At 34.9% G+C, this 21425-nt stretch overlaps 1 protein-coding gene across 1 annotated transcript in view; it reads left to right on the top strand.

Moving 5' to 3' along the window:
* DDX10 (DEAD-box helicase 10) overlaps positions 1-21425 on the top strand; it is a 278266-nt gene that overhangs the window by 133942 nt on the left and 122899 nt on the right. Inside the window, exons 14-16 of the mRNA XM_049778642.1 lie at positions 3133-3264; positions 6104-6265; positions 20194-20250. Of these exons, the coding sequence (XP_049634599.1) occupies positions 3133-3264; positions 6104-6265; positions 20194-20250 (351 nt within the window). The remainder of the gene's footprint in view (positions 1-3132; positions 3265-6103; positions 6266-20193; positions 20251-21425) is intronic.

The raw sequence follows: 21425 nt of genomic DNA, 5'->3' as shown, positions 1-21425 counted from the left end.
GTGTGTGTTGTTGTTGTTGTTGTTGTTGTTGTTTTTGGATCACACCCAGCAGTGCTCAAGGGTTACTCCTGACTGCACTCAGAATTCACTCCTGGCAGACATGGGATACCATGTGGGATGCTGGGATTTAAACTACCGTCTGGTTGAATCAGCTGAGTGCTAGGCAAATGGTTACCACTGTGCTATCTCCCCAGCCCCATATTTTCATCTTTTTTTTTTTTTTTATGGGTCACACCCAGCAGTGCTCAGGGGTTACTCTAGCTCTTTGCTCAGAATTCGCCCCTGGCAGGCATGGGGAACCATATTGGATGGCGGGATTCGAACCACCGTCCTTCTGGATGTAAGGCAAAATGCCCTACTTCCAGGCTATCTCTCTGGCCCATATTTTCATCTTTTTAAGTGAATAGAAACACCAGTCTTGGAGCACTGTAACTTTTTTCTAGGGGTAGATGTAAACATATACAAATACCAAGGATATATACAGAGTGTTCATTGCAAGATTAGCTCTTTTAGTAACTTGGTATCAGTATTCATAAATAAATAAATATAGATGGATACAGAAAACTCCAGGAACAGCATTTGTTTCTAGGGAGTTAAACTGAGGTGGCTAAAAGAATATGAAGACAACTTTAAAAAACTGAATATTCTTTATAAAACATAGATGCATTTCTTACCTGCTAAAATAAGTACTTAAATTATACACTATACCAAAACTTTATTTTTAATTATTTTCCAATCAATATCTTTATTTAAACACCTTGATTACCAATATGATTATAGTTGGGTTTCAGTCGTGTAAAGAACACCCCCTTTACCAGTGCAATATTCCTATCACCAATATCCCAAATCTCCCTCCTCCCTACCTCACCCCCATTTATACTGGAGACAGGCTTTTTACTTCCCTCATGCATTCACATTGTTATGATAGTTCTCAATGTAGTTATTTCTTTAACTGCAGTCATCACTCTTTGGGGTGAGCTTCATGTTGTGAACTTGACTTTCCAGCACTCTTCTCTTTTGTCTCTAAGAATTAATGCAAAAACATCTTTTATTTTTCTTAAAACCCATAGATGAGTGAGACAATTCTGTGTCTATCTCTCTTCCTCTGACTTATTTCACTCAGCATAATAGATACCACTACACAATTTAGCAAGCTACTACTCATGAGATAAAGAAATGAAGGCTCTTTATTTCCATAGGACTGGAATTTCAGTGCACAGATCTGGGACAGGTGGTGAGATTAGGCATAGTATGTGGAGATGTCATACCACCAGACAAGGATGTCCTGGGGAATGAAAGAATTGGCATGTCTTACAGGGAGAAATCTTTAAACATTAGTCCTTTTCATAAAGATGAAAAGATGAATATACATATATGTCATTATGTAGCATATTGGTGACTCTTCTTGATATAATGGAAGTTAATTACCTTAGAGAATGTGAATCTTTTTGTAAGTATCTTGTGGGTTAGAAATCCCAGAAACTTATTAAATGTCACTTGAATTGTGGTCTGAGGAATCAGTGCAATTAAAAGCTATAGTTATATTAAGAACCAGAAGTAGGGGCCGGGCGGTGGCGCTAATGGTAAGGTGCCTGCCTTGCCTGCTCTAGCCTCGGACGGACCGCGGTTCAATCCCCCGGCGTCCCATATGGTCCCCCAAGCCAGGAGCGACTTCTGAGCACATAGCCAGGAGTAACCCCTGAGCATCACCGGGTGTGGCCCAAAAACCAAAAACCAAAAAAAAAAAAAAAAAAAAGAACCAGAAGTACAGAAGCAAAGTTGTTAGTATATCTATATAAGAGAACTATCAGTGTCCAAACAACTATCTGGTACTTAAAGTTCAAAATTATTATAGATGTACTAGCTGATTTTCATAAAGCCATTTTCTAGACACTTATACCTTACTAGCTAGTTTTTTTAAGTATTGATGTTTGATTTTAGGATGCATCATTTAAGCACATATTTTTAATGATCAAAACTCTATTTCATTAAGATAAAGTGAATTGATTTTTTTTTGTGCACTTTTGTTTTAACAGTTGAAATTATCTCCTGGTTCTTTGATGCATCTGATAATTCCTCTCTGTAGATCAGTTCCTCCTCTTTTACAATAAAGTGTTACATAGATATATAATCAAATACAAGTTGAGCCTCTATTGCAATGGACACAATCGCTTTGTAATTAATATGTAATAGTGGTATTAGAGGGTATTTTTTCTGAGCACCTAAATTTTGTGTTTTATGTATATTATTAAACCCTCCTAACAACCCCTTGATATTGGTGCACATATAGTCTTCAGTTTGCAATTAAAGCATGGAGGGAGAAATTTGCCCTTTTCTAAGTCATAGGGAATAGAGCTTATATTCAACTCCATTTTATTTCCTATTCTGGTAATGGATGCTGCTTTCAGTTATTGAAAAAAAATTTACTAGATTAGTATTGGCTCTAATTTAGGGGAAAAATCCAAATCTTTCTTAAAGATTTTTTTAACCTTTTATTACTCTCATCAGAGCTGGCTAGGGAGTGCCCCTTACCATATTTCATCTGTGCTGGTTCACTCCCTATGTACATAGCAAAAGCAGGGACTTGGGAGTTTTATTAGTTTGCTATAGTGGTTTAGAACATTCAATTTTAATAGTATTCTTATTCTATCTAATTTTGGACATAGCTTAAATGTCATAGGATGTTTTTAATTGTTCAATTACCACAGTTCAAAGAAGAATGTTGATCCCAGTGTTTTGCAACAATTTTTCTTTCCAGGTAAACACATTTTTAATCAAGAAATTTACGTTGAAAATTAGAGATTGTATTTTTAAATTGTGCCTTATTATTTAGCGAGAAGATAACCTCATGATTTACATCTTACATTATTGTGCAGTTTTGGTGCTTCTGATCAAAATAGCATAGTTTTAGTAATAGAATAAAAAAAATTAAGGTTATCTATGTTTAGTTTTCTTTTCAAACTTAAATCTTATTCATTAGGAGGGTACTAACTAGTCTATTAATTTGTTTTTTGAACACATTGATATCAATAAGAAGTAAAATCTGACTTTACTTTGGTAAATATGCCAAAGTTCAATAGTAATTTAAAGTAGCTATTTGCCTTATCCCTATTTTTTCTCTCTCTCTTATAGGAGAAGGCAACTTCTGATGCCAAGAAAAAATCCAATGTCAAGAAAAAAGTGACCAAGGTTGCTGAAGCAAAAAAAGTAATGAAGAGAAATTTTAAAGTGAATAAGAAAATAACATTTACTGATGAAGGAGAGGTAAGATTCTGTAAATGTTTAGTTTCTGAGATATTCTGCTGTTCACTTACCTTTTTTATTAATAAAGGAAGCAATTCTCTGCAATGCCCTAGTCAATTTTCTTTAGTGTTACTGTACTTATTCCCTCAATTTTGTACCTATAGGCAGAATGTCACACTGACAGTAAACAGATACTTGGCGCATTGTTGCTTTTAAGCTAACTTTATTTTTACAGATAAGATATTTCCTGAGTGGAGGGGTCACCTGGTGGTGTTCAGGACTTATTCTTTGCTCTGTGTTCAGACAGGGCTCAGTGGGCCATGTGGAGTACCAGGAATCAAAATTTAGTTATTTGCATGTAGCCCCAGATAAGATTTTCCTTCCAAGGTAGCCAACATGTTTCAGGGAAGCAAATAGAGGAAGATTAATAGTATTTTCTACAGCTGCTCTCACCTCTAGTGTTCTGCATTTCCTCAATTTTAGATGTTGGATTGGTATGTTTATTATTGACTGGCCTTGAATAGGATGGAATTCTCTGCTTTAAAATGATCTCAGACATTTAGGAGACACTTCATTTTCCCATTATTGTGGGTACATTCTGATTAGGTAGGGAAGGAAAGCTGACACTATTTCATAATGATTTTATCTACATTTTTGATGAGAATAGAAATCTGCATTGTGAAGGGACTTATTAGGTAGGATGTAATGGTAGTTAGTACTCAGGGCAGAGTGCTTTGAATGTCATTTGTTAGGTTCATACTCAATGACAGCAGGCTGTCCCTGTAATACTAAGAAATATCAGAGCATATCAGCTTCTATAATCTCATTGTTTTCTGCTCTTTTTTTTCATAGCACTTACTCTATGACTGTATGTTCTACATTTATTTGGCTGTTGCCTCCTATTTCTTCTATCATAATGAATGAGGGAACATACAGGAAGGGCAGGTATTTTATGCACATTCTGTTTCCAATGCTTAGGACTCTTCCTAACATTGACAGAACCCTCAGAAAAAGCTGAACTATTGTCTGATATCACACTACACTAACAGTTTTGTTTTGTTTTGTTTTTGTTTTTGTTTTTTTGGGGGGTCACACCCGGCAGTGCTCAGGGGTTACTCCTGGCTTCATGCTCAGAAATTGCTCCTGGCAGGCACGGGGGACCATATGGGATGCCGGGATTCGAACCGATGACCTTCTGCATGAAAGGCAAATGCCTTACCTCCATGCTATCTCTCCGGCCCCTACAGTAACAGTTTTTAATGCTGATTATATCATATTAGATATTTAAATAAATATTACTCAAGCAGTCTGTATTTAATGGAATATGTTTTCTTTTGATTTTGAAGCCAACTATTTAGAAACATTCGAAAATTTAAGCTGTTCAGATTTTCATGAAATAAACTGAGTAAAATGGTTTATAAATCATGAAAAATGGCAAAATTGGGTGTAGTCCAGAGGTATTAGAGTTTCAGAGAAAGTTTTCATACTTGGTACATGCTACAAATTTAAATATATATTAAAAGAGATCTGCTCCTGGGTAGCAAGCTAACCTGATAATAGTTGTGTTGCATCCATTTCTCAATGTAAAATATAAAATTAGTGTTGTTAGCATTATGAGGTTCCTTACTGTGCAACTGAGTTTAATTGTAGACTGTACCAATTAGTTTCAATATGAGTGTAAATTCTCAGCTATAGAGTGTGGCTGATAATAGCTTCATACGGCTGCCACTCAGCCTTCCTGAGACTTCATTGTGCTCAGCTGCAGTGTCTAAACCTTTCCTCAATAGAAAAGTGAGTAGGAGAAAACAGTGTATGGCATTTGTACTATCACAGCGAATCTCTCTACTATGTTTCAGTGTCTGTGATAGCTAGCATGGCTTCTTGGCTACACCTGGCAATGCTCAGGAACTTACTCCTGGCTTTGCACTCAGGAATTACTCTGGGTGGTCCTCAAGGGACAATGAGGGATACTTGGGGTCCACATGGGTCAGCCATAAGCAAAGCAAGTGCCCTATCTACTGCTATTTTTCCATACTCCCCAAATCGGAGGCACCTTGAAAGGTAATTGTGACTGAAGTCGTATAGATATCATCCTCTTACTGGAGTGAAAAGGAGGTATTAATCCCAGTGATGGGTATATCTGCACTTTCTATTGCATGCAGGTTAAGTAGTTACTTTTAAAAACAATGTTAACTGTTAAACTGGACTTGGGTGCCCTATCTATAAAGTCACCATTTTGTTCTTAATCATAAACTGAAGATGTAAAATTGTGTGGATTTCAGCAGGTCTAAGAAAACTAAGATAATTTTTCTTTTCCTAAGAATTAATTTCTGTTCTTAAGGGAAGTATGGGCCATTATTCATTCATCAATTTTTAATCTAAGGATGTTGAAATCTAAAGGTATAGGAGAAAGAATATGAAGGAGATTAACTCTAGGAAGAAAAACAAAAGTAAAAACCACACCATAAGTGAGAGAAGAGTGAGGTGTTCCACCAGGTAGGTGTATTGGCTCTGAGGCCTGAACAGTGGTCCACTAGCTTTTTATTCTGCATGGACATTTGGAGCTGAATCATGGAGAAACACTATTGGAAATGACGTGGAATCAGCAACTACCTTTTCCACATTATTTTGTGAGAATTTTACTTTATTTCTCTTGCTTATGGCAACATTTTTGTATCCAGACTAGAGAATCACTTCTGTGGCCTACTCACTTTGATACTAAGATTTGATCGAAAGTTTAAAAGGTACAGATCAAACTTGTTAAACCAGATAGCAGCATCTCAAAATCATTCTACCAAGGAAAACAGGTATCTGGTGTTCCTGCCTTTCACTCCTTGTTTTATCTTTCTCCTCTCTGTAGTTAATTCAGCAGTGGCCACAAATGCAGAAATCTGTCCTTAAGGATTCTGAGGAAGAGGATAATGCTGGTGGTATCAACTTAGATAAAGCAAAAGAAAGGCTTCAGGAAGAGGACAAATTTGACAAAGAAGAATATAGGAAAAAAATTAAAGCAAAACATCGGGTAAGTTTTCTATTTTGACTTAATATGGAGTGAAAACTTAGTATGTTTCTAAATATATGTAAATATTCCTTAATCATTATATACTTTATTGTAATACTTTTTTTGGTAGTTGTTTTTTATTTTATTTGTGTTTTTTTTCTTCTACTGGTAGATTCTTTTATTTTCCATTAAAATATCTTTTATCCTTTTTTGAGCTATACTAGGGGATATAATATTTTCCATTCATACATCTTCCAACTCCACACCTGTCACGAGAGTGTTCATCTCTCACCACTAGTATTTCAAAAGCTACCTCCCAAGGAAACTCAGTTCTGTGGACAAAATCTCTGGTTCAGATTTGGCCATTTAATGTTCTCTTAGCTATTCAATCTTTTGTCTAAGAACTGGTTTTTAAGAATGCTACCTAAAAATGCTTTGGTTCCATATAAAAGGACTTTTAACTAATTGAATAAGTTTATGTAATAAAAAAGCTAATGTTTTAAAATAAGATCCTGCATTGTGCACTTGACAGTATATAAGGGTAATAGAATAATTTCCCTGCTATGTTAAGGATTGTGTCACTGCTGTAATTAGTTCTATTGTCAGACCATTTAAGCCTTTGTTGTAGACATTGTTAGCTACATTGAGAAGAATTCTTGTCATTTTGGACACTTACGTGACCTCTCAACAATTTAATACACCAGTAAAAATTTTTAATAGAATATTATTTCTCCTGAAGATTGTGAATTTCACTAGAGCATGTGATGAATAAGAAAAATAAATAGGGATTATGTATATCAGGGATGGAAACATTTTGAGAAAAACATTCCAGAAAGTTGAACCCTCGTACCTGAAATACCCTGGCTGCAATTATTGAGTACTTATTTCATTGAGGGAGCTGCACATTTTCTGCATTGCTCTATCTAATACTATACTTCCAAGTGGAAAGTCATAACCATTTATTAGATAAATATATTTATTTTTTAATAAATGATTTTAAGTTTGCTATAATACAGTACAAATACAAATACAAATAATGCCTCTCCCACTGATGCATCCTGGCCATATGGATTTGATAGTTCTTTGCTCAGCCCTGGTGGTCCTGAGAGATGGAGGTCACTGGAGCCACACTTAGGAGTGCTGAGGGAGTCATGTGATGCTGCAAATTAAATTCAGGGTCCCTACCTTGTAGGTATTTACTCTCTCTTGAGCTATCTCTAAGACTTAAACTTTTGCATTAATAAATTGTTCCTAGAATCTCTAATAACATTGTGTGTCAGCAACTTGTCATAATTTCTTACCTTCTAGTTTCACTCTCCAGAGGAAAATTTAACATAAGAACATTTTATCTTTTACTGTTAAAATGTAGCCCTGAATATAAGAAATATTAAGAATTCGTATAAAAAGGGCTCCTCTCTCCTTCTTACCTTCTACAGAAATCCTTTTCTTCATTTTTGCCCTCTTCTAGCAGTATGTGAAATTACTATGTTTTTCCAGTTGTGGAAAACTATTTCTGACATCTTAAAGACTTAACTTTTAGGTGGCTGGTTTGACTTGTATCAGGCCACAGTTGCCTGATAAAGCTGGCTCAGAGTCTGAGGCTGGGAGGCTAGAACATTTAAAATACCTGGGTTCCTTTGCCTTCAGGAAGATTCTAGTTATCAGTCATAATAACTGTGAAGCTATCACTACCATGCACGTTTTGCTTGGCCTTCCATTTTTGACTAAGAAATTTGAAGTAATGCATTCACATTCTCCAAAGTAAAATTGATAAAACATTGAAGGGTCTTACATTTGTCAGTCCTTGTTATGAATGTAGCTTATAGAAGAACAAGAAAATATTTCTAACCATATTTTCTCATTCAATTTTAATGTAAATGCCACCTGAAATCCTGGTTTTATTATTCATAAAATATCATTTCCAAAAAATATAAATTTGTATATTTGTATTAAAGAAAAAGTCACATTTGTGAGAATTTAGAATTAGAACATTATGTGTATATATATATATGTATTGCATTGGCATACATAATATACAGTGTAGGTGCTCAAATCAATCATGAGGCACCATGGACTACCTTTCTTTTAAGAAGGCTTATATAATATTTTCTTTTAATGGCAAAATCTGAAATTAAGTGTCATGTTTGGTGGAAAGCGCATTGTTCCCTAGAGTGAAATACTTGTATTTGTGTTCCAAGTGTTGCTGGCATTATGTAGACCAATTGAGATCACTTGTCAACAGTTTGGACTTTATTTCACTATTCTGAAAAATGAGGTGGGAATGGGTATTAATATCATATGGGATATGTGTTTATAAGAGAAATTGTGTTTATATAGACATGAGGTAAAAGAATCACTTGCTGGGGCTGGAGATAGTGAAGTTGATAAGGTACTTGTTAAGTACACAGCCAATGTAGGCTTGACCATGTGCACTATATATGGTCCCCTGAGCCCTGCCATGAGTGAACCCTTAGTGCAGAGCTGTAAAATCAACCCATGTTACATATTTCCTATCCTGGGTGAATAAGTCTGAAGCAGAGTTACACATGAAATAATCCAAACTAGGCTGATGGTGAAACACATGTAATCTGGGGTCGAAGTGATAGCATAGCAGTAGAGTGTTTGCCTTGCATGCGGCCAACTCAGGACTGACTCTGTTTCGATTCTCAGCATCACATATGGTCTCCGGAGCCTGTCACATGGGATTTCTGAGCTCAAAGCTAGGAGCGCCACCGGTGTGGCTCTAAAAAAAAAAAAAGAAACATATAGGTAATCTTCTACCTCCTATGGAGAGTGATCTGCTTGCCAGAACTTTCCTTTTTTATTGAGTACAGAGACCACCCCTTGCTGGGGGAATAAGGACAGATAGCTCAGTAGCCTGAGCCAGTCCTGCCCAGGTTTACATGTGAGATAATCTCTAGGAGTAAAACCAAGTTATAAACAAATAGTGACAGAAGAACCAGAGATGATCTTTGGTTTGGGTGAAACCAAATTTTAAACAAACAAATACAAAGAAATTAGGGATGATCTTTGTTTTAGGTAAAACAAGATGTTACCTAACACAGAGCCAGGAGAAAATTTTGAGCACTACTGGGTATGGCCTCCAAACAAAAAACAATAAAGCACTACCTGTTTGAAAAATGGATTTAAATTTTTTTGTTTGGGTTTTTTTGTTTGTTTTTGGCTCACACCTGGTAATGCTCAGGCAGTAGTGCTCAGGCATTACTCATGGCTCTGCATTTAGAAATCAGGCCTAGTAGACTCGGGGTGGGGGAACTATATGGGATGTCGGAAATCAAACCCAAGTCCATCCTGGGTCCGCCTTGTGCAAGGCAATCGCCCTACCACTGTGTAATCTCTCCAGCCCCATATTTTAATTTTTGTAACTTACCATTTTTCCTTGTTAAAAGATCAGAGTCCTAGATTGATGGATGATAAGGCCTCCTTCTTCATTCATTTTCCACTTTAAGGATGAAATATATTATTCATTTTGCATAGATTTCATCGTAATTGCTTTACTTGAACACATTACTGGTTTTAAAATTATATTTTTCCCTAATTGAGTATATTACTTACTATAATGACTTTAATTTAGTGTAAGGTTTTTCCTTGGGCAAATATAATTATGTCTTTCCTTGAAGCTGTCACTTAACATTTTGTTACTTCTGTCAAAGAAATTTCAGAATTATCTAACCTTAAAGAATACTTAAAATATTATCTTTAGCATGTAGTTATTTTTCTTTCCCTTGAACTTTGCTTTGATGCCATTTGTGCTTTGGGTTGTGTGTTTCTGGAACGGAGCAGTGTCAGGCATTGGTTTTGGATGGCATGCAGAGATGTGAACAGCACTGCTCTGGGTCCACTTATTACTCGCATAACTAATACTAAGTTGAAAACTAGAATTAGAAATTAGTTAAGAAAGGGAATTTGAAAGCTATTGAAAATCTATTTGTTGATACAGAATAGAGTTGGCATGAAGTTGAGGTATCTTAAATTTACATGATAGTTAAGAGAGAAGCTATAATTAGACATTTTTGAAATAGCAATAACAAGATATTAGCAATAAGAATAGTTGTTAATGGCTCAGGGCAAGTGAATTATCAGATAACCATAGTCTAACCATAGTCTATGATAACTGTTAAATTCTGAAATAAGTAGCTCTACGTAGCACTCATTTAACAGAAAACAAAACTAACACTTAGGTCAAGTAATTTGCTCGAAGGCCCCCCCCCCTATTTTACAAATAGCAACTTTGTTGCTCCTTTATACACACATGTTTTAGAGAGGGGAAAACTCTGGGCTTACTTCTGACTGTGCACAAAAATCACTCCTCGAACTACTTAGAAAATATATCTGATACTTAGCATCGAAACTAAGGTAGGCTGCATGCAAGGCACTTAACGCTTATGCTTTCTCTTAAAAATTTCTTTTTCATTTCCTTTTTGTTATTGTGATGACCAGAGGTTGCATGAATGTGGTTGCAGTGCCATGGAGATGCATACTTTGTTGTAGCATTAGGATTCTCAGATGGCAGAGCCACTGGGACTGCATCCTGCTATGTAGGATAGTGCCTCAGCTGGCAAAGAACACCTTTGCCATTGAGCTTTCCCATCCCTGTGATTCTCACCAATGTCTATTTCTCTCTAAACTGTTTTTTTTTTTATTTCTTTTTAGTAATTCAGTGGTGTTGCCATCTCTTAAACTACAAAATATTCTCTTACTGTGGTCATTGAAGTAATGAATAAAAAAGATGCAGAAAGGTATAGGAATACAGACTTTTATTTACTTTTTAATACTTTATTTAAGCACCATGGTTACAAATATATTTATAATTGGGTTTCAGTCATAAGATGCATATTTCCCTTCCCCAGTGCAATTTTGCCACCATAATGTCCGCTCCCATCTTCTGCCTGTCCTCAAGATAGGCATTGTATCTCTCTTTATCGTTGTCATGGTAGTTGTTAGTGTAGTTATTTCTCTAACTGCACTTACCACTTTTTGCAGTCTTACTACTATACTTTTTTATTTTTATTAAATCCCACAGATGAGTGAGAGACTATTCTATCTCTTTCCCTCTGACTTATTTCACTCAGTATAATAGTTTCCACATCCATCCATGTATAGGAAAATTTCATGACTTCATTTTTCCTAACAGTTGTGTAGTATTCCATTGTGTAGATGTGCCACAGTTTCTTTAGCCACTCATCTGCTTTGGCCATCTGGGTTGTTTTCAGATTCTGACTATTGTAAATAGCACTTCTATGAACATAGGAGTGCAGAGAGCATTCTTGTGTTGTGTTTTGTGTTCCTAGGGTATATCCCTAGGAGTGTTGCTGGATCAAATGAGAATTCAATTTCTAGTGTTTTGAGGAATATTCATATTGTTTTCCAGAAAGGTTGGACTAGATGCATGAATGCAGGATTTTTAAAAAGGATTGGCACATAGTGGAAATTTTCTTTTCAGAGAAGTGCCAGGGTTCTCATATAAATTTAGAAATTATATAAGCCTGTGCTTAGAAATTTAATTTAGGACCCCAAACTAATAAAATCTTTCCCAGAATATTTTTTGCATAGCTATGTAATTACTGGTGGTAGAATCTATTTCTGAATTTCTATGGCAATTGGAAAATTTAAGCCAGTGTTAGACTAATATGATGCATAATGTGGTCTTAGAGCATTTGACTAATGTCAGAAACATCATTTTGAGGCAAGGGATTAAGCATCCATGCCTACTTCTACAATGGACTTTCTTTTTTGTTTTGTTTTGTTTTTTTGGGGTCACACCCAGCGGTGCTCAGGGGTTACTCCTGGCTGTCTGCTCAGAAATAGCTCCTGGTAGGCACGGGGGACCATATGGGACACCAGGATTCGAACCAACCACCTTTGGTCCTGGATTGGCTGCTTGCAAGGCAAATGTCGCTGTGCTATCTCTCTGGGCCACTACAATGGACTTTCTAACTAGAGCTTATTTTATGTCAGAGGATCAAGGCTCTCTTGGTTATATTGATCCTCCAGATTCTCAGTCTGAGACTACCATACCTCATTGCAGCCAGGTTTATGATAGAAATGAAACAGCCTTTTACTTTGGAAGCTCTGCGTCTGATTTGGAAATATCTATCTAGTCTATTTCTGCTGTTATTCACATGAGTTTATAGCATCGTTTGATATTCTGTTCAGCATCTTAGCACTTTTGCCCTTTTTCATATCAAGCATCTAAAATGAGACTCAAGACTCAAAATTGCATCAATCTTACCAACTGTCTGGCATGACTTGGACTATTTATTATCTCTACTTTTATTAAGTTCTTTGTTTTGTTAGGTTGATGGTAAAATAGTCAAAGATAGCCTAGTCAGGTCAGACAGCAGAATTAGGGCCTGCCACGGTTTAAATTAGGTTAAGTAAGGCTAATCTAAGGCTCTATGAAGACCAGGTGAGGATGTACCGGTTATTGTTTCCTATGCCCTAAATCTACCACGAACTCTTGCATGTGAGTCCTCATAAATACTGGAAAGATTTAGTGAAGTAATGTTTTCCAGTAGGTTTTTTGTGCTTGTCTTTATTTCCTTGAAATTGTTAGAGATTTATATCTGGAAGGCCACTTATTTTTGTTTGAATGAAATTGTAGAATAAAGTAATACCAGAGACCTTGTGTTCTTAGCTTTTTGAGGGGGGAAACGATTTAGGTTTACTGGAATTTTGTTCTCGTTAGCCAGGGGGGATAACTTGAGAGCCCCAAATTTTGATAATCATTTTTTTATTCATTTTTGCTGGACCAGTTTTCTCGGCAAAACAGAGGGAAATACAATACTAAATAAGAATAGATGTCCCTAGATGGATATAAAGAGTATTATGCCAAGCAAAATGAGTCATAGAATAATACTTATTTGTGGGATATTTAAAAAAGCTTGTATGTTTTAATATCCAGAGACAATAGAGATGAGGGCCAGGAGGACCGGTCCATATTAGGAAGCAGGGGGTGAAGTGGAGGGGTGCAGTTGGGACAGAGAAGGAACCACTGTGACGATGGTAGTGGGAAATGATCACTCTGGAGAAGAAAGGAAATAAAGTGATATGTATGATACCTCTTCACTAATAGCATTGCAAACCAGTACCTAAAAAGGAAAAAATGGAAGAAAGAAAGAAAGAAAAAAAATGTCTGCCACCACAGAAGTAGGCAGGGAGGTGGGTGGGAGGGAAACTGGGGCATCGGTGGCAGGAAAAAACTCAATTATGAACAACTTTGTAACTGTGAGAAAAACATGAGGATTATAAGTAAAGACATTTGAAGAAAAAGGAAATTACATTAAAAAAAAAGAATAGATGTCCCCTCCTTCACTATATGACAGGTAGAAACTTGATTCTTCACCAAACTGACAAAAGGCCTAAGAAGCATTCAGATGAGCTTTTCCACCCTGTCCTGAAAAATAAGTTGTAATTCCAAGTGGATATTTTCCAATATTGCCATAGAACAAAAAGTTTAACTATACAATCCTGACTGCTGATGAAATTCATATTTCATGACATTTTCTTTTCTGGAACTAGAGATCTATAATATGTGAGAAGTCAAAAGAAGTCTAGTAACAGCCATAAAGGGAGTATTTTGTACCTTGAAATGTGATTTTTCTGTTTTTCTCTTCCTTGTGAATTTGATTTTTGTTATCGAATTTCATACCTAATCATTTGTGGCATGGCAGAACTAAAGTCAAAATTTTGCCTTTTGTGTGTGGCAAAAATAGGTTTTGGTACCATTCTAGTCTTAAAAATGAAACAGGAGAGTAAAAAATTTAATGTATTTGAACATTATGTAATTCATGCACACTTTTTCAAAGAAGAATTTCTTAGCCTGCCTTAGCAAAAGGGTAAAATGGTTTTTCTTTTCTATGGACATTTCCAGATTTTTAATTTTGTAATTCTATCATATTCTCCATTTAAAGACTAATGTTTTCTCTAGCTTCTCTTTAGATAGAATTTTAATAACTTGAAGAGCACAGCATTTTCTAATTTCCCTTTTATTTCACTCACTATTGAAAGTTTCTTTTTCCCCTATTATGTACTTCTGTTTTATGTCCTGGTCGAGTTTCACGTGTTTTCAAGGATTTGATTTCCCTCATCCACCTTGAGACTTGTGGTAGAATTCTTAAAAGGAATAAGGAATTCATCCGTATGCACATATGAATTCTAAAAGCCACTTTATAGTCTGTTCTTTAAAATACATCCTTTACTCACTGTAATGAGTTTTACTGGAATTTAGTATTATGGAAAATTGTCAATATTTTTTTTCTGTTCTGACTAGAACGGAATATTTTCTGTTCTGACTAGGTAAAGAGCCCTAGAGAAAAGTTTTTTATTTCTATATACAAGTTCTTTCTCATGCATATCGGGATGGTTCTGGGAAACTTTGAAGTACCATTTACAGTGCTCGATGTGTTGGGAGAAGGCCAGTTACAGAATAATTACACCAAGCATTAATGTGACTATTAAATATGCTTAATTATCTTTTTTCCCCTCTATCCAGGAAACTGATGAAAATTAATTAATGTCTGCAATATGCTATCAGGAAAACAGTGGGATAAAAGATCCTTGTTACAAATAAGAAATTGGCTATTTGAAAAAAAAAAAGAAATTGGATATTTGTCTAAAACATATGGATGAGTTAATAATGCTATGTAGGAATGTACATGGCTAAATGAGGTTTTGAATATAGGAAAATAGGAGAAAAAAGTGTGTTGCGAAGGGAAGAATGGAGTTGACTTCATGGACATAGTTTAGTATTTGGTTTATCACTTATTGGCTAAGTAATAATCAGGTTAGTTACTTAAACTTAATTATTTTTTTTAAAAATCTATAAAACTAGAATAATAAAGGCTAGAGAGATAATACAGAAAGCACTGTCAAGCACCAGGCTGACCCTGATTCTATTCCTGGTACCCCTCTTATTGTGTCTTATTGAGTCCCCTTATTGAGTCTTATTTTTGGCTATGATTTCACTTTATTTTTTATTATTATTGTAGTGTAGGGAACATGTTTACAATTGTATTCATTATTTTGTTGGGTTTTTTTGGTCATACCTGGCTGTATTCAGGACTTACTCCTGGTTCTATGTCTGGGGTCATTCCTAACAGGGCTCAAGGGAGAACTTACCCAGTGCTGTAGACTGAAATCGGGCTAGCCATGGATAAGGCAAGTGGCTACTTGCTCTATTATCTCTCTAGCTCACACAATAGTATTAACAGTTTTCTTTTTTCTTTTCTTTTTTTTTTGGTTTTGTTTTGCTTTTTGGGCTACACCCAACAATGCTCAGGGGTTACTCCTGGCTCTGTGCTCAGGAATTACGCCTGGTGGTATACCTGGGATTATAAGGGATTCTGAGGATTGAACCTGGATTGGCCACATACAAGGCAAGCACCTTACCAACTGTACAATTGCTCCAGCCTCAACACTTACAGTTTTTGTGTACAGTTAGCACATCTCACTACTACTAAAATGCTCATTACCAAGTATCTATTTGTTACTTCTAGTCCCATTCCTTTTCCCCTGTTTGGTGATTTAAGTTTTATAATCTGAAGAGTTATTTAATGTTTTATACAGCTTTAGCTTTAAACTAGTTTAAGAAATAGTACTAGAAAGTCCTGGTAGTCTTTGTGGAATAACGCAAAACATTGCTGTATAGTTTTACTTGCCAAAACATGACAACTTTTTTGTTTTACAGAGAAAAAGAACTAAATTGCTGTTTCAGAGAGTATAGATAAAATTATGAATACATGTATCCACGAAGGCATAATTATCAGATATTTACATTTTTTGTGTTTTTTTCTACTTTGATTTATTTTTAAGTCCACAGATGTTATAGGAATCAGTTATTAGTGCCAACTTATGGAAAAAATGAATGCATGTGTTTAGAAACTGACACACACTAACATTTTCTACTTCTCACAAATTAAAAGAACATTGAGATTATTTATTTTAGTAACAGAACCAGTCTCAAACTCAATGCCATCCAATTCAGATATAATTTCTTAACTACTTAGGAACAAATGGATAAATTTTCAATGGCAAAAGTTGATGACTGATTAAAATGATTAGAGGCTGAATTTACTTACTTGTTACTAAAATAACATCCATAAAGCTTCAAAGGCATGACCTTTTTTGTGGGGGAGTAGTTTTTGGGCCACACCCTGTAGTTCTCAGTGGTTACTCTTGGCAATGCTTGTGGGATCCTATAGGATGCTGGGAATCAAACCTGGGTTGATTGCTTATAAGGGAAGCTCCATTATGTTATTTTCATTAGAATTTTAATTTATTGGAATACATTAAAATTTAATAATTTAAAATTTTAATAATTTGTTAAAATTTAATAATTTTAATTTTATTGGAATAAAAGCTTTACACTTGGTGCACAAAGACCCAGATTTATGATTAATCCCTCTTTTACTAAGCTTTTTTATATTGTTTGTTTGTTTTGGGACCACACCTGGTGGTACAAAGGGTATTACTCTTGGCTCTGCACTCAGAAATTGTCCCTGGCAGGCTCGGGGACCATATGAGATGCCAAGGATTGAACTTAGGTTAGTCCTGGGTCAGGCCTGGGTCTGTCCTGGTTCAGCTGCATACAGAGCAAATGCCCCTACCTCTGTGCTCCCACTCAGGCTCCTCATTTACTAAGCTGTTTAGCAAGGAACAAATTGAAACCTTTCTGAGTTTTTGTTCATTCTTTTTCTTCTGCCCTTGGCCTTAAAGTGTTTAAGTAATCTTTACTACTCATCACATAACAACATATTTGTATAACATAACATAACAAACATAACATAATTTAACAACATATTTATATAAGTAACTGCACATTATTTACATTTTACTGCCCTTTTGTATTTTTTATATGGAAGTCAAAGTGCAATAATACCATTTGCTTCAAAACAAGAACAGCGAAAGAATAGTAACTACAGAAAAGAATAATGTATCATCATGTGTAACTTAGGGCATGGCAAATTCACAGTTGTCCTGAGAATATGAATTTTTATTTCATTTACAATTTAACTTACTGTGCAATCTGAAGCTATAGGCATTGAATGTATAAGTCCTATGCACAATACCTCCTCATTGCTTATACTTATTTGAAGTATTTAGCCTGTTTTGGTTTCTGACTTGTAATACTTTTATAACTGATTTTGTAGATAATCAGGTATAAACTTAGATAAAATGTCAATATTTCTTGACCTTCTTAATGTTGCAAGCCACAGAGCAGCCTAAGATATGCCTTTGGAGTATGTATTGGATTTGTTTTTTTGAATCTGGAGAAAGAAGAATATACAACAGAAAGAATAATGGTTACGCTAAAAATACTTAGACTCCAAGACTTGTTAATTCTTGGTGGGGTTAGGGACTTGTTAATTCTCACATTAATGATAGTTTAATATAGTAGTGATCGTAATTAAAGTTTTGTATTATTGCTTCATGAGGATAAATTATTTGTTGTTTCTTCACTTTTTGTGCAGTTCTTTAAAATAAAAAGAGTTTAGCTATAAGCTTTGGATTGAGTAAAACCTTTCTTTTTCAAAAAACAAATTGCTTTTAGAGAAGAAAATAATTTTCTTAAAGAAAAAATATTGACATCTTGATAAATGATAAAAACAAAATTGTTTTACAAATTTTCTTTTAATAAATTATATTTTGTTAAAAATAACCATCATAATGAACATGGGGATAGCTATTCTTAGTTTATAATTTAAAAAACGTCCAAATTTGACATGTATGTGTTCTGATTAAAATTCATTGACTGCACAAAGTGAGCATTATTTTTAATAATTTTATTTCTTTAATATGTAATGTTATAAATAAGAAGTCTTTAGAGACACTCAGAGGAGGTTGTAGCAAGATAAAACATGCCATTGTAGTTTTTGTTTTTTTTTTTTTTTGGCTGAGACAATCATTTATTTATTGGACGGGGCAAGGTCATTTAAAGAGAGGAAACATATCCAAAAGAATGTGTTTAGCTTGGTGTTACAGGCATCAAGGCTTACAACAAACAACATTGCTTAGTACATAATGGAAACAGGCCACATACAACTGAGAAGGTGCTGTATGCCGCTCAGATAGAAGCCATTGTAGTTTTAGAAAACAATTTCCAAGTGAGATAAATCACATAAACAATACTCAGTTAAGGAAGATTGAACTTTATAAAATATAAATTTAAAGAAATCACAAATGACTAAATGTAATGTAGAGTTTTAGATTCAATAATCAAAGAGAAAAAGAGATTAGAGAAAAGCTACTAAAATATGGATAACTTTGAGGTTATGTTAATATATTAATATTGACTTCTTAGTTTTGACAAATGCACTTGGGATTATAAAATGTTAACATTAGGGGAAATAGAGTGAGAAGCAAATGGGAATCTAGTTTCGCACTTTCTATAAATGTAAAGTTATTCTGAAATAAAGTTCATTAAAAAGAAAAAAATGCTTTTAGAGAAGAGAGTAAATTTTTTTTTTAATTTAAAACAAAATTGGAACCTGAGCAATAGCACAGTCTTGCCCAAGCTTTATCCCTTGCATCCCATATGGTTTTCCGAGTCTGCCAAGAGTGATTTCTGAGCACATAGCCAGGAATAACCTCTGAGCACCACCTGGTATGGCCCCCAAACAAACAAAAAATTAAAACAAAATCATTTTCAACTTTCATTGGATTGTTTTGTTTTTAATTTTAATATTACAGCCTTTTCTATTTAAATAGATTTGTTCATGCATTTTCTTTTTTAAAAAATTTTTAAAGCTTTATTGATTGATTGGTTTTTGGGCCACACTCAGTGGTGCTTAGGGGTCACTCCTGGCTCTGCACTTAGAAATCTCCTATGGCAGGCTAGGGGACCATATGGGATGGTGGGAATCAAACCGGGTCCCTCCAGGGTTGGCCACATGCAAGGCAAATGCCCCACTGCTGTGCTATCTCTCCGGCCCTCTTCATGCATTTTCTGCCTTTTATGATCACTGGAAAACAGTAAAATTATAAAAAATAATTTAATAAAATTACATGCTTTACAATACAATCTTATTTTTGATGAGGAAATATTATCATTTTGAATTCTAAAATCTCAAGGATAAGGTTTTTATATACTTTATTTTTAAACTTGATTGATTGATTGGTTTTTGGGCCACACCCAGCAGTGATCAGGGGCCACTCCTGGCTCTGCAATCAGAAATCGGCCCTGCCAGGCTGGGGGACTACATGGGATGCTGGGAATTGAATTGGGTCCTTCCTATGTTGGCCTCATGCAAAGGCAAATGTCATACCTTGGTGCTATCTCTTCAGTCCCTATATACTTTATAAATTCTGTTGTGCACAGAAGGAAAAAGAATATATATATATCACTGCATTTTTTCAGTTTTTATTCTGGAAGCCATCTTTGATATTTAATAATCTTATGTTAATCATTGTGCTGAATATATATGTAATTTTATTGGTTTCCAACTTTATGAAATTTATGTTCTTTTAATATCCAAGAGAGAGAATATTAGGTGTCCAAAATAGTCCAGCTAATAAGTGGAACTGGGGATTGTTTTCAGATCTGACAGACACTTCTGTCAATTTTATCAATGTTACTATCATGACAGTCTTAATGAATGAGAGAATAGAATGCCTATCTCAGATACAGGCAGGGGTTGGGAAGGAGGAAGGGGGAGCATTGATGGTGGAAGTGTTGCACTGATGAGGTATTCTGTTTTTGACTGAAACCCAATTACAATTATGCTTATAATCATGGTGCTTAAATAAAGATTAAAAAAATTTTTTTTTATCAATGCTTAAACCAATTCTAATGCTTAAACCAATTCCAACCAATTGTTGGAAAATGGATAGCACATTTCAGTTTTCTTTTAAAAAGCAACCTGTTATGAATGTGTAATTTGATTTACCTAATAATCTTAAGTTTATATGTTACTTTTTTTTTCCTGTAGGAGAAAAGATTGAAAGAGAGGGAAGCCCGAAGAGAAGCTAACATGAGACAAATAAAGGTAAGAAATTAAATTTTCATGAGACAAATTAATATTGATAATGTACACTTAAATATTCCTCTTTCTTATATATAGTTCACATTTATTTTTGTATTATGGTATTCATGTTGGCTGTTATTTCATGTCTGCCTGCCATTTACTTTTTTGTATTCATTTGTTTACTCTGACACAGGAAGAAAAATATATGATAGTGTATATTGGTCTTGGCTCTACTCTCCTCATCACCCTTTTCCATGATGTTTTTTCTAAAAGTATAAGATCTGTACTAGGCTTGATAGAACTTGAAACTCTTACATCTTCATATTGGTGGATATCTGTGTAACTGAACTTGATAATAGTAATTCTGAAAGTATTAATTACTTAAACTCCTAGAATCTATTAGAAAAAATTCTTAATTCTTTTATCTTTACTGTGCTCTATAAATAAACTATAATCTGTTTATCCATCCATCCATCCATCCATCCATCCATCCATCCATCCATCCATCCATCCATCCATCCATCTCTATCTTTTGTGACCTTATATATGTAGTTGTAAACACCATCCATGTGGAGCTTTGATTTTTTTTCTGGTATATTGATATTGAAAAAGGTATAACTTAAGCATTTTGAAGTCATTTGACAGATGACTGTCCATGCATGAGGACCTAGTATCACATATCATTTCTCACACTTTATCTCATTGTACAGTTCCTGGCTAGCCATGATTTCTTTCTTGACAGTTAGCAAAGCTCTGCCTCCTTGAGCAAGTTCCTGATATTCTTTGTCATCTTCCATACTGTCCATCACACTTTGGGAGCATGTCTGAAATAACTCATGCTCTAGCTCTGAAGTAGGAAGCAGTTGCTGTAGAGGTGAAGATGAAAGGGCTGTTTAAGATTCAGTATTAACTCTCACTGGAAAGCTACAGTATGAGTATTCTGATTGGTAAATCAGGTGGTACATTTTGCATGCTTATTAGAAAGGTAGGTGTGAACTATCATGGCTTAATAATTTTAGGCACTGTAGTGAGACAGATTTAAATTCAATACAATTTAAATTGAATGAAACATTTGATATCTATGAATATTGCACATTCAATATAAAAGTAAAATAAAATTCATTTAATTTCACTAAGAAATAATAATTTTTGCCTATAAAATTATCAAATGAAAGATACAATCTGGAGCCCAAACA

Source organism: Suncus etruscus, chromosome 8, assembly GCF_024139225.1.
Source record: "Suncus etruscus isolate mSunEtr1 chromosome 8, mSunEtr1.pri.cur, whole genome shotgun sequence".
Taxonomy (NCBI): Eukaryota; Metazoa; Chordata; class Mammalia; order Eulipotyphla; family Soricidae; genus Suncus; species Suncus etruscus.
Note: the sequence above shows the minus strand (reverse complement) of the source record. Positions and strands in the feature narration are given on the sequence as shown.